We start from the raw sequence: 12,568 nt of genomic DNA, 5'->3' as shown, positions 1-12,568 counted from the left end.
AAAATACAACGTATCTCATGACGCGAAACTTGTACATTCTTCTCACTGCAGCGGAAAAAAAAATCGCCAAAAAACCACGAATATTGCATATACTGGCATTCAATAAAACAATCAACAACAAGCTTTGGCGCCGCCGAGAGAAGCACAAAAAGCCTAATTTTAACACAAAAATGGCAATTAACAACAACTTGTGTTGCAAACCTCTTAAAATTGATCTAATACACATTTCATTTTCATTTTCATTTTCATTAACCCCTTCTTATCTCATTTTCTCTCAGGCAAAACATCAAACACTTGGTGTGCAAGACATTGCCACGATGTTCACTGGACAACAGAGACTCCTACGATTTTTCAGCAACATACCCAAGACCCTCAGACATTTAGTAGAAGAAAGAATTGAGTAATTCTATTCAACTTATTGGCATTGTTGTATTGCCTGCTCAATTTAATCAACTTAGCTTAAACGGATACCTTAAAAGAAAAGAGTAAGATGTACCTAGGGTATATAATTGGTATTTAAAAAATAAATGAACAAAATATAGTGGATCGCCCCTTCCCTCACAGCTCCCTCTAGCCAAAGGAAATACTTGCATTCAGCTCCAAGCGAGAAAAGGATTGGCTTGAAAACAGGTTGGGACTTGGGAGGTAATAGTTTATTAAAAAGTAAACGACGTGAGAGGAAAGAGTAATAATTATTATTATTATTATTATTATTATTGTAGTGATTATGTGAGGGATTATAATTAAGATTATAAATTTTATATTAAACGTCGTATTATTGTTTTTTTTTAAAAAAACAGCTGCATTAGGGAATTGTAGGTTTTTCATTTCGAGTGTAATACCGGGAGAGAGGAAATAGAATGGTCAATCAAGTTTTGTATCATGAAGTTTGGTGGAGTTTTGGGGGAAATGAAAATTGTTGATGAATTTGATTATAGTGGGTTGACGGTTTACAATAGTTTCGGAACTCCAACTGTTGATTTGCGTACTGATAGACAAGTATCTCACGTTTTTTCTAATGTTAGGATCTACCAAGGGTCAGGTGAAGAATTTGGTATCGAAATTAGCGGTATTAATTATTAAGGGTTTTGCAAAATCCAGAGTTGCTGCACTTCACCATGTATATGTGCCACAAGCACGACTTTAGTTTTGAGAGTATTGTCCATCAACTTTAAGTACTACATTCGTTAATTATTATGTGCAAATTTGGAGTATTTGTGAGATATAAAAGAATTACAAAGTTAGACATGATAATTAACGGAGGTAATAATTGTTTTGGTTATTTTCTTACACTTTTTTAATTTTTATTGATCATCAATTAGAGTATCATATTTTGGTTTTGTTTATTTATTATTTTGCATCTACATGTTTATTGATCAATTAAATAAATGTGACTAATTTTAAAATCTTTCATACTAGAAATAATGTTGTTTTTATTGTCAAATATGTACTACCTCCGTTAAATATTAGTTGTAATTTTGGAATATTTTACGTCTCTCAAATGATACCCCAAAGTTGCAACTAATATTTAGCGGAGGTAGTACATTTCCTTTTCATATTTATAACATGCTTGACAATGGGCTAAGATGGTTAAATAGCCAATTTTGTTATAAATGGTTGGGTGTTCGAATCCCCCCTTAACCTTATATTTTTATATGAGGTAATGTGGATATTAATAAAAATATACATCAATATTAATAAAATATATATCGAGACTTCAAACTATTTGGAATTTACGTGTCATCTTATATTCTTATTCACGTTTATGTGCAACATTTTATTAGAGCAAGCCCCAGTTTAAACCTAGATAAACAAATTATGTTTATCAAATGACATTTTCATAAATAAGTTGCATTGAAAATGTGTTTTTTAATTTAAAAATATACTACCTCTGCTACATATTGGTTGCAATTTTGGGGTATTATTTGTGAGACATAAAATATTCCAAAGTTGCAACTAATATGTAACGGAGGTAGTATTTTTTTACTATTCGTGGGCCATTATGACAAGTTGGACAGATTTTGAAAGTTAACACCGCTAACTCTCCGTTTGCTACTATTCATCACCTTCTTCCTCCCACCTTCTTCCTCTTGTTCTTTTTTTTTTCTTCCCACCCACCTTAATCTTCTCCCTCCAATCTGTGCCCACTTTCACCTTCTCTTTCAAGTCTGTTTGACCCCATTTTGCCGACTTCGCTGGTGAAATTAAACGAAAACCCTAATAACAAAAGGAGAAATTAATGGCATAGTTAACCCTAAAGGGTAGTTGAGTTTTCCTTCCTCCATTAAATTCGACTTCGGACTACCATTTTCGTGCGATTTCGCCGGAATTAAACAAAAACCCAAATAATAAAGTGAGAATAATGGGCATGGTTAACCCCAAAGGGTAGATAAGCTTTCCTCCCTCCATTGATTTCGACTTGTTCAACGTCATATAGTGAAAAACTGAAGTTTCTACCATTGAAATTGAAGGTTGAAGGAAGAGAGAGAAAATAACAAAAGGTTGAAAGAGGAGAGAGAAAAATTTGAAAATACCAAAAGGTTAAAAGAAAAAGAGAAAACAACAATTAACCAAAATTAGACGTAGTTAATCAGAAAAATCTTATTTATCAAATTTATAAACTTGTATTTTCTCATTTTATTACTTTGTATTATTTCAAGTGAATAGAAGTATAGATCATTATCAAAGATTCAAAGGGCATTCTATTGCCAAAAAAAATAAAAAAAAAATTATAATAACAATATTTAAAAATTAATAAAAAAATAAAAGGAATAAAAATACTGTAAATCACTTCCACAATTCAACAAAAAAAAAAACACAAATACCGCCTATACGGCATTGAAGGAAACAATCGCCCCCAAGCTTTGGCGCCGAGAGAAACAAAAAAACACAGCAAGCCAATATTCAACACAAAAATGGCAACATTAACAACAACTTTGTGTTGCAGACCTCAAAAACCTTTGAAAACCCTAATACCCATGTCATGTTCATCTCCATTAGCCCGTTCAATTATCTCATTTTCTCTCAAGCAAAACATCAAACACTTGGTGTGCAAGACATTGCCGCGATGTTCACTGGACAACCGAGACTCCTACGAGTCTTCTGGAACATACCCACGACCCTCGGACATTCAGTGGAAGAAAGAACTCTGTAATTCTGTTCAACTTATTGGCATTGTTGCGTTGCCTGTTCAATTTAATCAACTTAGCTCTGGCAAAGTTGTTGCTTCTACCCGTCTTGCTGTTCGGAAATCTCCCACTGATACTAGTTGGTACTTTTAAATTTCGCATCTTTTTTCATTTTTATTTTTTATTTTCTTAGTATATGGTTTGGATTTATGAATTTTATTGTATTGCTCTTATGATAGCGGTTGAGTTCTTGAAATTTGGTGTTTTCATAGTCAATGGGCAACTGGGATAGTGCTGGAATTTGGAAATTGTTTATACTTTAGTATTCATGTAACAATGGAAATAAGGTTTGGATGTTTCGGTTGATTACTGTAATTGTAGATGAGGCCAATCTATGTTTGAATTGATGGTCATTTCGCTAACTTAATATCTTGAACATCGTGGCTAACCACATTTAGAGGACTGATATTCCTTAGTTGTATGCCTTTACAGTTCATCAATAGCAACATTTTGTTTTTAAATGTATTTTTCCATATTTGTGGCAATGATGCTTATATTTTCTTTAATCTTTATTCATTTTTGTTGAGATATAGAATTAGGTAAAGCTTTTTATTTATTATCTGTGGTTATTTTTCTTTTAGCCTACTTCAGTGACTCCTCTCTGGCACCAAATAGTGGAACATATATACGGAGTACTATGTATGGATGCTTTGTGCGACAAAAAGCCGCTAGCTCACAAGTCATAATCCTTGATCCAATATTCCAATGTGTTTGCATTTTAAGGCTTTTTTTTATTTTTTTTATTATGAAGCTTTGTCAGCATAGTCCCTTTGCCCATATCCATGGTAATGCTTGTCCAACTCAAAACCATGTTTTACCACTTCAAAAGTGGAATGGGAATTTAGGAAGAAACACTCTTTGTTTGGGGATGTTAACATGGGCATTTACGTGTATCCTCTAGATTACACTCATGCTTCTCTTGGATTCTTGAGATCATGTCTCCCTTCAAAGCCAAGGTTACTGATGTAGCTTATCTGACGGTGCTTAGATGGCCACAGTAGAGGTACTATGCCATTATAAATGTTGGCTGCATTGTTCCATCCAAAGAATACCCTTGTAATCATGAAAAATGATAGGATTTGAGAGTAAAGTTGGCACTTTGGAGGTCCTGATTATATCTGTGAGGTCAGAGCAAAATATAAAGTCCAGAGAGATTTAGAGGAACACACATGTCAGAGGGAGATTTCTGAAATTTCCATGCGCACACTAATGAGTGCTCTAGATATGTAAAGAGACTTAGATATATAAGTGTGGCTAAACTCTCCAGCTAATAACTTAAGCTTTTGGGTTGGCATGGGCTTTGGCTCATTCATTGTCCCTCTTTGTCAAATTCAATTGGATTCTGAAGGTTACTTTCAGTTTGTGTAGTTAAGCACGTAAACTAGGGATTTCATTGGTTGCACTGACACAATATGGTTGTTAACTGATTCATTGTGTACTTGTATCCTCTTGGGGGACTGTGTTTCTGATGATTACCCTTTTCTTATTTTATATCTCTTAGTAAAATATGTGTGGTTCAGCTAGAAATTTTAGCTATCAAGTAACTTAGCTACTTTTTGTCTTATTTTGCTGCCTAAACTGGCTGTGTGTACTGTGTAGTTTGCCATTGATTGCATATCAAAGGCATTTCTTGCTCCTCTTGCCAGAACCAAGACCCTTATAAAAGACTACACTGGGTAATTGGAAAAGTGAATGTTCTGCCTTATAATATTGGTGTCTGCAGGAGTTAAGATTATGTGGGGAAAATTAATCTCCTTGCTAACTACTGTAAAATTATGTTTAGCATTTGATTTGTCAAATGCAAACTAAAACCTTTTGTGGTAAAAGTATTAGTCTCTTTAGTGACTGATGAAGTATCTCAATTGTACTTTTGTGTTGTAGGATCAATTTGACATTTTGGGAAGATCTGGCACATGTAGCTAATCAGCATTTGGAGAAAGGTCAGCAGATATATGTCTCTGGCCGTCTGGTGTCAGATACTGTTGAAAGTGAAGATGGGAAACAACAGACTTACTACAAGGTTAATTATATATGATTAAAATTCTTGCAGCTTGCTTCATGGCTTTGAATAAGGTTTTCTAATAAGCAAACTCATAATTTATGATTCTCAGGTAGTTGTTCAGCAACTAAACTTTGTTGAAAGGAACTCTTCTTCTCCAGTGGTCTTATATGATGGCACCTCTGGTTCAACAACAACAGGTGATTAATTTATTTAGCACAGTTGCATGGGCATAATTTGGAATTTTCTTTTTTATTTTGAATGTTTCAGCTGACATGACATATTTTCTGACTTTCTTACAGTTGGGAAGTTTGACAACTCTGCTTCAACTAATAAGCTTTCCACTCAAGAGCTATGGCAAGCATTTTTTGCCAATCCAACAGAATGGTGGGACAATAGGAAGAATAAGGTAGTCCATTGAGCATTTGAGTTATGTATTTTTTTTTGGTTTTCTGATTGCTTTAATAGCTAGGTCAAATATGAACGCTCTAGGGACAGAGAGGGAGTATAATATTGGAAAGGCCTTAGGAAAATGAGTTCGGATCTTCTACAACCTTGCCTTTATCTTCCTATTGTGAACATATGGTGGTGGTATAGAGGCATGAGTTAAGAGAGCCATTAACAGGACTCTAAGAGCATAATCTTTGATTTCTGAATGAGAACTTGCATTTCTGTCCAAAAATATCTTTTATGTGTGCACTCTGAGCTTTTTTGATTCATCGTTGGCCCAATTTTGGGATTGGCTTTGGAGTGTGGTTTACTAATACAGTTAGCAATTTTAGTGTCTTCCTTCCAACAAAAACACAAGTTATAGGCAAATTACTTGAAAATAATCACCTTAGTGCTTATTAAAGGACCACACTTGTTTGTCTCCTTAAATTCTATCGAGAGAATCCGAAATAGTCACAATACTTATTGCATACATTTGAGCATCTGAAATGACACTAGTATCTTCAAAGTCTCATAGGCAATTGAATCGCAGTGCGAGTGCTTGCTGGTTGGGGTGTAAGGACCAGTGTTTAAAGTAACCTTTCCTAAGGCGGCTTTGAGTTGCCATCACAGGGGCTTAAGCAACACATGGTGCCTGTCCTTCAATTTTTTCTAAAAAAAAAACGATTAGCAACTTGAAGGTCTCATGGGTGTGGGCTATTCCTTTAAGATTGCTTCACAAAGTGCTATATTGGATGTAGTGTCCTGTTGTGGTTTTGATAGGCATTTGGGGTCTTCAGCGTTCTCGGAAGCTTGTTATTAATATTCGTAGGTTTTTATCAAGATTTCATTGGAAGCACTGACAAGTCCAAAATGGTGATTGGTTTACACTTTTACTCCATAAACTAGACTTTGCCTAGGTAAGCTGCTTGCATTATGTCATCTATGGTCATATGGCCACTTCACGAACTTTGAGAATCTTTGTCCAGCTCCACTTGGGAACAACCTTTAGGGTCTCATGAGTATTGAGTTATAATGTCTGAAATAGATGTTCAGAAGGAGGGGGAGGACAGACAGGAAAGAGGAGGGGGCCGGGTTGGGGGGGGGGGGGTTAAAGCCATTAGTAAGACCTTTTATTATTGTATGTTGAGAAAGTATAATGAGGTATGAGTTTATGCCTTTGAAACAGGCATTATGCAGTGCCAATTTGGACCTGTGTAAAACCTAATCTATTGACTTGATGGCTAATAGAGCCATCAGCAATCTGTAGGTCTGCCATTTGTTATATCGTATTCCTGATTGCTAATGCCTAATAGAGCCATCTGAAACCTCAATGGTCTTCTATTGTTCTTAAATGCTTAGTGAAATTTGTGAATTGTGTTTTCCCCCTTCAGTTTGTAGCAGTGTAAAACCATACTTCAAAATGGTAATTGACATGGACAATTTTGATATGGGTTTAATGATGTATGTTTAAGGCCATCTATGGTTTTCCTGATCATTAGGGTACCACTCACTTTAGGAGAAAGTCCATTTGCATCTTAAAATATAAGACCCATGATTCAAAACTTAAGAAGTACGAAATTAACTTTATAGAAGATAGTTTAGGTCATCTATTTTTCTCATGTCCATCTTTTGACCTTAGGTGGCATTAAGACCCTTTACCCTGATTTGTGAATTTTTCTTCAACTTTCAAAAGGGCATAACAATTGTGAATTATAGCCTTCAAAATTGGACTCATCATGAAATTTGAGGCTTTGATTGCTATTTGGGATTCTATAGTGAGTGAAAATCTGCAATCCTCCCGATTTCAGGTGTTATTTGGGTGCCGACTTGGTTTTGCAGCATGAGTCATATGCTTTATTATTCATTATGTAAATCCCTGCATGAAAACTTGGTATTACTTGAAATTATATTGTATGTATTGATTTCTTGAAAGGTAATTATCTTATGTATATAACTTGCGGGCTGCGGCAGAGTCTCACTAATGGAGTGCTAAACTGCTAACTCTCCACTAAATCTTCTGTAAATTAATTTAAAGTTATTGGAACTTGTGTGAACTTTTCAAATATTATCTAGTTGTGAATCAAACTTTGGTGGTTCATACCCGAGCTTCTTGGAGCTTATTAGAAGTTATTGTAACTTTTTTTTTAGAATTTTTTTCTCCTGAAACTTATTATATTATATTTAAGTGAATGAAAAAAGCACTGGATGCTGGATGATACAAGCATGATGAGCTGCACAAACACATCATCTGAGATTCATGACTCGTGTTATTATCCATTCTCCGTGTGCCTTTTTTTTTTTTGTGTGGGGGGGGGGGGGGGGTGGAGGATGTTGTTTTTGGAGGTTAGGGTTCTTTCCAAATAAATCTTGTTGAGAAAATGTGTAAACCTTTAAAAAGGTCTCAGGGGTGCAAGTTATGAAACCTTCAATATTGATTTTACTGAACCTAATTTTAGATTCGTTGTCATTTGCAATCTTAAGCTCTTAATGATGAAAGCCTTTCCTTTAGTCTTATATTGGTTATAAACTACAAAGTATAAGAAACTTTTATGATACTTAAGTGTGATGGTGTGTTAAAAAAAAATAGTTTGAGTTTATATTTACATGCTTACTGAATCAGTTTGTTTCCAAATTAGTTGGACATTATCTAAGATACTTTAGTGAGTACGAAGTTTTAGAAAAATACAAGTATCAATTTTGTAATTTTACATTTCTGGATTGTCCACCGCGCACTTTTGTTTAGTGTTCTGTTTTGTTACCAGTTGTCTTTATGGGTCTCTTGGATTATTTCCTTGATAGTTTCAGCTAGCAGAAGGTTAATTCATTTAGTTCCTGCCTATATGGATTCTGCCCTTGTTGGGACGGTGTTGATAAAATTTGGATTTGTTCAATTCCTCACTTGTTGCTGCTGATATCTGTTCTGCAGAAAAGTCCCAAATATCCTGATTTCAAGCACAAAGACACTGGTGAAGCTTTGTGGGTGGATGCCAGGTATAATCCTCCATGGGTGAAATCTCAATTGGAAATATTGGATTCGAGAATGCAGTCTTTTCAAAAGCAGGAAGACTCAAGTTTTTCCAACTATTTCAATGGTGGTTACTAGATGCTGCGACTTCTTTGCTGCTATTGGATCACTTCTGTATAATTGCATGCTCATTTATTGTCCATTTCTGCCTTTTCGTTGGTTGATTTATGAACTTTGAGCTAAGCACCTTTCTATTGTACAGGGTATTATGGTATTATTAGTTTTTTTTTTTTTTTTTTTTTTTTTTTTTTCACGTAGCCTTTTAGTGTAATGTACATTTTACCCCGAGTCTATCTTTTAGGTGAACTTGTTATCACTGATCTATTTTAAAAAAATTTGTTAGAGTTGTGATGAATTTTGTGCAGTATTTAGTACAAGTATTTTTTTTTTATTTTTTTCCTCACTCGACTTTTGGATGAACTCAAATATTATGGAAGATCAAGTTGCTGTCAAACGTTGATGGATACCCAAATAATATCACATGATGATATTGTATATGGTTGGCAGGATGCTAACATGGCTTCATGGTAAAGAATATAAACCCTCAATGATTTCATTTTCAGGATATGATTTCATTTTTCCTATTCATCGTTTTACTGATTTATTCATCGTTATACTGGTTTAATTACCAAGACAGTGATTTGTTTCTTCGGTTGCTCTAATGACATGGTTGATCCTCTATTTCCCTTAAAGCCTTCTTCATTAAGTAGGAGAGTAATACTACGTCAGTGCTAACTTAGCGTTCGACATGCTTTTCTGACTTCTGAGCTGTGTTTCTTAGTGCCTTGAACCTACTTGACAAAGAAGGGGGGAAATCAGTTGGTCACTAAATTTTTGCCCAGAAATGAGTGTAACTGCGGATAACTGGATCTCTTTGTCTGTTACTTTCGTCTGGCAATAATCAAACCCTTGTATTTATGGTGAACCACTGAATCTGTCTGAGGTCGGGTCGATGTACTGACAGTTTAGTTTTCTGTTAGCTTTTAATGGTTTTATAAAGCCCTGTTGTGCGTCCCTAAGCTTTACGGGTAGTTTGACTAACTATCTCACATTCACATACACTGTACCTTTCTTCATTATACTTTATCATCAATGTTTGAAGGATTAGTTTTGGCTTCCTTGTGAACAAAGTACCTTTTAAGAAGGGTCAACCCTATAATCACTCTTAATTATTTTCAGATCTAGTTTGGATTTGCAGTTAGTTGTAGTCATTTTTTGTTAATGAAGTAATATGTCACCATACAACTTGCAATCTTTCTGCGTATTTTTTGCACTTCTTGGCTCTTGCACATGGATAACAAGTAGGTTTGTGGTGGAAATGGCTACAAAACCTTTAGCAGTGAGTATAATGAACTTAGTCTGGTTTGATTATGAATTACGCTAGTTTAGCGAATTATCCTCTGAAACGATTTCATGTAACTGGGATTTAGTTATGATTACTGATCGTAAATCCATTGTACAGTCCATGAACTTTAAGATGACATTTTATGTTACAGTTCAGGGCGTTGTGGCAATGGCAGCACCAACAATTTCTTAATTTTGGAATAATGATGATACCTTTTTTATAGTGAAGACATAGGAGTATGTCCTACTAAGGTGCTACGGCTAGTCCCTTGCTATGTCTGTGAACAGAACTTCCTGCTTCTGCTTATCAGTAGCAATTTGGTAGAATAGATGACTGCATGAACCTTCATCTAGCTTCTTTCTAATAGTTTATAGTTCTAGAGAGTTCTAGGGGTTCTTTAGTCTGACTGAATGCAGTCTGAGAGAAGTATGATATGTGCTACTTGGACTTGAAACAAGAACTGAACAGTAGATTTGTACAGATGCAGGTAACAAACATCTGTTGCCAAGGCTTTCTCATGCTTACTGGGATGCTGGTCTAGTTGAAGTGATCCTAGTGTCATGTTACACTCAGGGGGTGAAGTGGATAGAACTAAGAATTAGACACTCTACTTTGGAATGAAGAGTCTGTGTAACCTAGACTACGATTTTTACTATGATTACTTCAAATAAGCCTTGCCTCTACTGATATCTGAACTTTTCAGGTGCTGGATCTTAATTTGTAGAAATCATTTTCATTTCTAAGAACATCAAAGAGTCAGATTGTTGTCATATCTTGATTAAGAAAGTAAATTCTGAGGATATTTGAATTCTGAAATGCAAGTATTGCTAGAGGGAATGAAGGAACACTTCAGAATAAAGAGTATATATCATGTCAACAATGTCATTGTTACTTTTGGCTTTTTTTCTGTCATATCTATATTTTTTGCATTTGTACAATTGAATCTTAGGCAAATACATATATATCCAAAGTATAAAAAAACAGTACAGGTTTTGACTTTTGTTATCAGTTTGTTGCTGCAAAACCAGAATGAAACTCAAAACCATCCAAAAGGTCACAAGAAACCAAAATAGAAAACAAAATGGAAAAAAGGGAAGAAAAAAAAAAAAAGAAAAATCTGATCTGACAATTCTCTGTATGTGTTCCTAAGCCTCTCTTTCAGAGAGACACAAAGTAAAAAACCTCGAGCAGAAGCTTTTTTTTGTTTGTTTGATAATCTGCTGATTCTATATGTTGTGAGTTTGATTGATAATCTGCTCATGTGTTTGTTTGTTTCTCATAGGCATCCAAGTCCCTTTGCTTCTGAAGACTTCATGATCCGAAGCCTTTTGCAGGAGGTGATGAACATCTCCCATGGTACGTCTCCAACCAGCATCCAGTCACCATCCTTGTCTTCGTAAGTGGGTGCTACATCAGATCCATTATATCCGTCTCTTTCGGAGTATTGTCCGATACAGATCTTGAACATACTTTCCATAGCCTTTAACAGCTCTGGATAACTCTGGTACATCTTCAGGTCAATCTTCCTCAGGTATGGTGCTCCATCCATGCTTACTTTCACAAACATCCCAGATGCATCAGACTCGCTTTTCTTGGTCTGAAGGGTGTTCTTTCTGTATGAACGGATTGGTGGCCATCCTACAATTTGTGCCCTGCAAATTTGATGTTGAAACACGTTTAGTTTTCGATTCATTTCGTGTTATTTATTGTTTGATTGATTATTAGTCTGCATTTTGTTATTTATTTTTTTTTAAGTAGGATTTATGAATCAGTACTTACTTGGAAGGAGGGGGGCAATCTTCATTTCTAGCATCAGAAACACTAGAATTGTTTGTTGAAGAGGAATCCGAAGGAAGTTGATCAGGTGATGATCTCTTGATACTTCTAGCCACATTATTTGAATTAGATTGATTTTCAGGCTCTTTGCTCCCTGGTAATCCTAACCTGAGCTCAGTTGCTTCGAGATGGAGGTCGTTTTCGTATGTCTCAGACCTTGCCATTGTTTCTTGATCGATGATATTCTTAGAACTAAAATCAGATCAATCCTTGTTAGAGAAACGAAAGACTCCGAGTTTGGTTGTTGGTTGAACTGTTTGATCAATATGAATATGACAGCTTAGCTTGTTGCTAATGATCAGAGAAGAAAACTCCTTTAGGCTATTTCAAAGCTTGAGAGAATGAAATATGTGCTGAGTTGTGATGAGGAGATAGGAAGAGGAGGAATACTATTATATAAAAGAAATTAATTAGGCAAGGGAGACAGAATAAAACACACATCTAAGTCGGAATTTATTCTGCTTTCTAAGGGGAATTATTTATTAGCCATCCACACTAGAAAAGCTAATCCTGAGACGCGGAACCAGGGCCACGCGCCTCGTGTGGACCGTCTGATCACAAGGGTCGGTGGGGAAGACCCTTAGATGGATGACCCAAACCCCAAGCACAAGCAGTGTTATATGATCTTTAGTCCTGTGGGGTTTAGTTTATGGTTAAGGGTCTTCTTTTGTGTTTACCTTTGTTTATGGGCACAATATAAAACAGCTAATGGGTGTTGGGATATTGCATTGTGGTGAGGAGAC

The 12,568-nt window shown here is 35.5% G+C and overlaps 2 protein-coding genes across 2 annotated transcripts; one reads left to right on the top strand and one right to left on the bottom strand.

Annotated features, from left to right (window-relative positions):
• Positions 1-2,622: 2,622 nt before the first annotated feature.
• Positions 2,623-9,287, top strand: LOC110734418 (protein OSB2, chloroplastic-like). Its single transcript, XM_021914567.1, has 5 exons — positions 2,623-3,271; positions 5,070-5,208; positions 5,300-5,387; positions 5,490-5,596; positions 8,546-9,287. The coding sequence occupies exons 1-5, from the start codon at positions 2,916-2,918 to the stop codon at positions 8,720-8,722; spliced, it is 867 nt and encodes a 288-aa protein (XP_021770259.1). The 5' UTR covers positions 2,623-2,915; the 3' UTR covers positions 8,723-9,287.
• A 1,539-nt stretch (positions 9,288-10,826) lies between these two features.
• Positions 10,827-12,304, bottom strand: LOC110734417 (auxin-induced protein 22D-like). Its single transcript, XM_021914566.1, has 2 exons — positions 11,769-12,304; positions 10,827-11,641 (listed from the first exon to the last, which is right to left on the bottom strand). The coding sequence occupies exons 1-2, from the start codon at positions 11,987-11,989 to the stop codon at positions 11,266-11,268; spliced, it is 597 nt and encodes a 198-aa protein (XP_021770258.1). The 5' UTR covers positions 11,990-12,304; the 3' UTR covers positions 10,827-11,265.
• Positions 12,305-12,568: the final 264 nt, after the last annotated feature.

This window comes from Chenopodium quinoa, unplaced genomic scaffold, assembly GCF_001683475.1.
Source record: "Chenopodium quinoa cultivar QQ74 unplaced genomic scaffold, ASM168347v1, whole genome shotgun sequence".
Classification (NCBI taxonomy): domain Eukaryota; kingdom Viridiplantae; phylum Streptophyta; class Magnoliopsida; order Caryophyllales; family Amaranthaceae; genus Chenopodium; species Chenopodium quinoa.
Note: the sequence above shows the minus strand (reverse complement) of the source record. Positions and strands in the feature narration are given on the sequence as shown.

Coding starts and splice junctions, on each gene's coding strand:
- LOC110734418 (XM_021914567.1), top strand. CDS start 2,916: ATGGCAACATTAACAACAACTTTGTGTTGCAGACCTCAAAAACCTTTG. Junction 5,209..5,299: donor AACAACAGACTTACTACAAG/GTTAATTATATA, acceptor TATGATTCTCAG/GTAGTTGTTCAGCAACTAAA. Junction 5,388..5,489: donor CTCTGGTTCAACAACAACAG/GTGATTAATTTA, acceptor ACTTTCTTACAG/TTGGGAAGTTTGACAACTCT.
- LOC110734417 (XM_021914566.1), bottom strand. CDS start 11,989: ATGGCAAGGTCTGAGACATACGAAAACGACCTCCATCTCGAAGCAACT. Junction 11,642..11,768: donor GATTGCCCCCCTCCTTCCAA/GTAAGTACTGAT, acceptor TCAAATTTGCAG/GGCACAAATTGTAGGATGGC.